At 62.5% G+C, this 2087-nt stretch overlaps 1 protein-coding gene across 1 annotated transcript; it reads left to right on the top strand.

Annotated features, from left to right (window-relative positions):
- LOC309796214 (uncharacterized protein CXorf49 homolog) lies at positions 1-1695 on the top strand (the record flags this gene model as incomplete). Its single annotated transcript, XM_082609271.1, has 2 exons — positions 1-1264; positions 1667-1695. The coding sequence occupies 2 exons, from the start codon at positions 1-3 to the stop codon at positions 1693-1695; spliced, it is 1293 nt and encodes a 430-aa protein (XP_082465397.1).
- Between the last annotated feature and the right edge of the window lie 392 nt (positions 1696-2087).

The following is a 2087-nucleotide window of genomic DNA, read 5'->3' as shown; positions in this document are numbered from 1 at the left end:
ATGAGCTCCCCAGATGAGGTGTCTGTGTGGGGAACGGGTTTCGGCCCAGAGGGCGGGGAGCAGGCCGGCGTCCACCCGGCCGGCCGCGCAGTTCCGCGGGGACCCGACCGCGGCCCCGAGCCCAGGAAGCCGCCGAGCGGCGGGGGCGGGAGCGGCTGCCCGGATCCCAAGGGCTTCCAGTCAGAGTGGGAGATGCTGGAAGCGGGAGGGCCGGTGGTGTGTGGCCGCGAAGGCCGACCTGGCTCCCCGGCTGACGACATGAGGGACCTCCTTGACCTGGCCGAGGAGTCTGCGGCGGGCACCACGCAGCAGCTGTACGACTGGGACGTGCTGGGCTTCCGCAGATACCCGTTGGCGGAGCCCTGCGCCTCCTTCGAAGTGTCCGCCGGCCTCGAGGCGGGTCCCGGCGGTCCAGGAGCGACCGCCCAGAGCTGTGGGGAAGCGCCGCCGGCTCTGGCCGGCCCTCTCCACCTCGGTGGGCCCGAAGCGGGTCGGGCCTGGGGGAAGCCTAAGAGAGCCACTAAGCGTAGGTTGAACGTGGCTGCGGATCGCCAGCGCTTCTCCGAGGAAGCCCTGGGCCTGCTGCTATCCGACTCCGAGTCCTCAGATGAGTTCAGTGACACAGAGCTGATGACGGTGAGTACTTACCCCGGAGGAGGAGGCCAGGCCGAGCCCAGCAGACCCGAGGATCCCGGGGACACTCCCAGTCACTTGAATTTCCAAATCAGGGAGAATTTCCTTCACGTGACAGGCTCTTCCCTGTCCTCGGCTCTGCGAGGACTCTCTTCGGTTGTGGAAAGGCAGGGCGTGGGAGAGCAGGGCATCTCTTCCCCTAAGAAAATGCAGAGCGTGCTCTGGGGGAACGGGGGCAGCAAGCCCAGCTACCCGGGAGCTGCTGCTGCTGCTGCTACGGCAGGTGGCCTGCCGCAGGTCACTCCTAGGAAGAAGGGGACCCTGGAGAAGAAATCCCTCGGGGGAGCCTCCACACTTGCCCTGGGGAAAAACTTCCCTTCCTGGGGGCAGCGAATCTGGGCACCTCCGCTGGAACCGGCCACCTTCCCCCCAGTCTCTGGTATTCCGCTGCTTGGGAGATCCAAGAGGTATACCTTGGGCCCTTCCGGAACCAAACAGGCCAAGCACACCAGCGCTGGGAAGAAATCGGTGGTCACGTGGACAAGGGAGTCTGAGGCTGTGGCGGGAGAAGATAAGGACCCAAATAGAGACCCAGCCCCAAAGGGCCAAGTGAGTAGGCCAGGCTCCTCCTGTCTCCCCACTCTTCCCCGCCCCCACCGCACCCAAAGCACACGTCTTCACCCATGCTGCCTCTGTCCACCCCTCAGGGGTCGTCATTGGGTGCCCCTCGGTCACTGGGTCATTATGATGCCTGATCGGGCTCCTTTTACTAGGGACAAACAGTAAGGTAGCACTTTGGGTGTGCTGGGCCTGGTTCTCCACCCTTGGCCTGTTTCCAGCGTCCTCTGAGAGACTGGGGCTGGGATGGAAGGGAGGGTTGGTAGCTGAATTGGGTCGGGGGATCCCTTAAAAGCTTCCCCGAAAAGCCTCAGTATTCAGACTCACCAGCTTCCTGAATCCTATCTCCTAGGTGTTCCCCAGACCTTCCTTGCAGGGGCCCTGGGCTTACTCAGTGCCCCACTGTTGTCCCTAGATCAGCTCTGCCTGCTGGCCTGGGGCTGACGGAGGGAGAAAGTGCTAATGAGATCAACCTTTCAATTCCCTTCCCGATTCCCTGCCTCACCCCGGCCCAAATCACACAACTCTCTCTCTCTCTCTCTCTCTCTCTCTCTCTCACACACACACACACACACACACACACACACACACACACACACTTCCTTAGTCCAAATCGGTGAAAAATTTTTGATTCAGCTGCCAGCTCACAGGCCAGGGACATCTTATCCGCGCATGCATCGTGGAAAAGCCAGCAGTGGCGAGGTCGACACCAGAGGCCCCCAAGATCCAGGAAACTCAGAGCCCTTGGCCCTGAACCAGGGAGAAGTCATGCCCGGGGGGCCTGCCCCCTCAGGTGAGTGTCGTGGGTTTGATAGGAGGGGAGGGGAGAGGGGTGG

The sequence above is a fragment of the Mesoplodon mirus genome (genome assembly GCF_964341445.2).
Source record: "Mesoplodon mirus genome assembly, chromosome: X".
In the NCBI taxonomy this organism is placed as follows: Eukaryota; Metazoa; Chordata; class Mammalia; order Artiodactyla; family Ziphiidae; genus Mesoplodon; species Mesoplodon mirus.
Note: the sequence above shows the minus strand (reverse complement) of the source record. Positions and strands in the feature narration are given on the sequence as shown.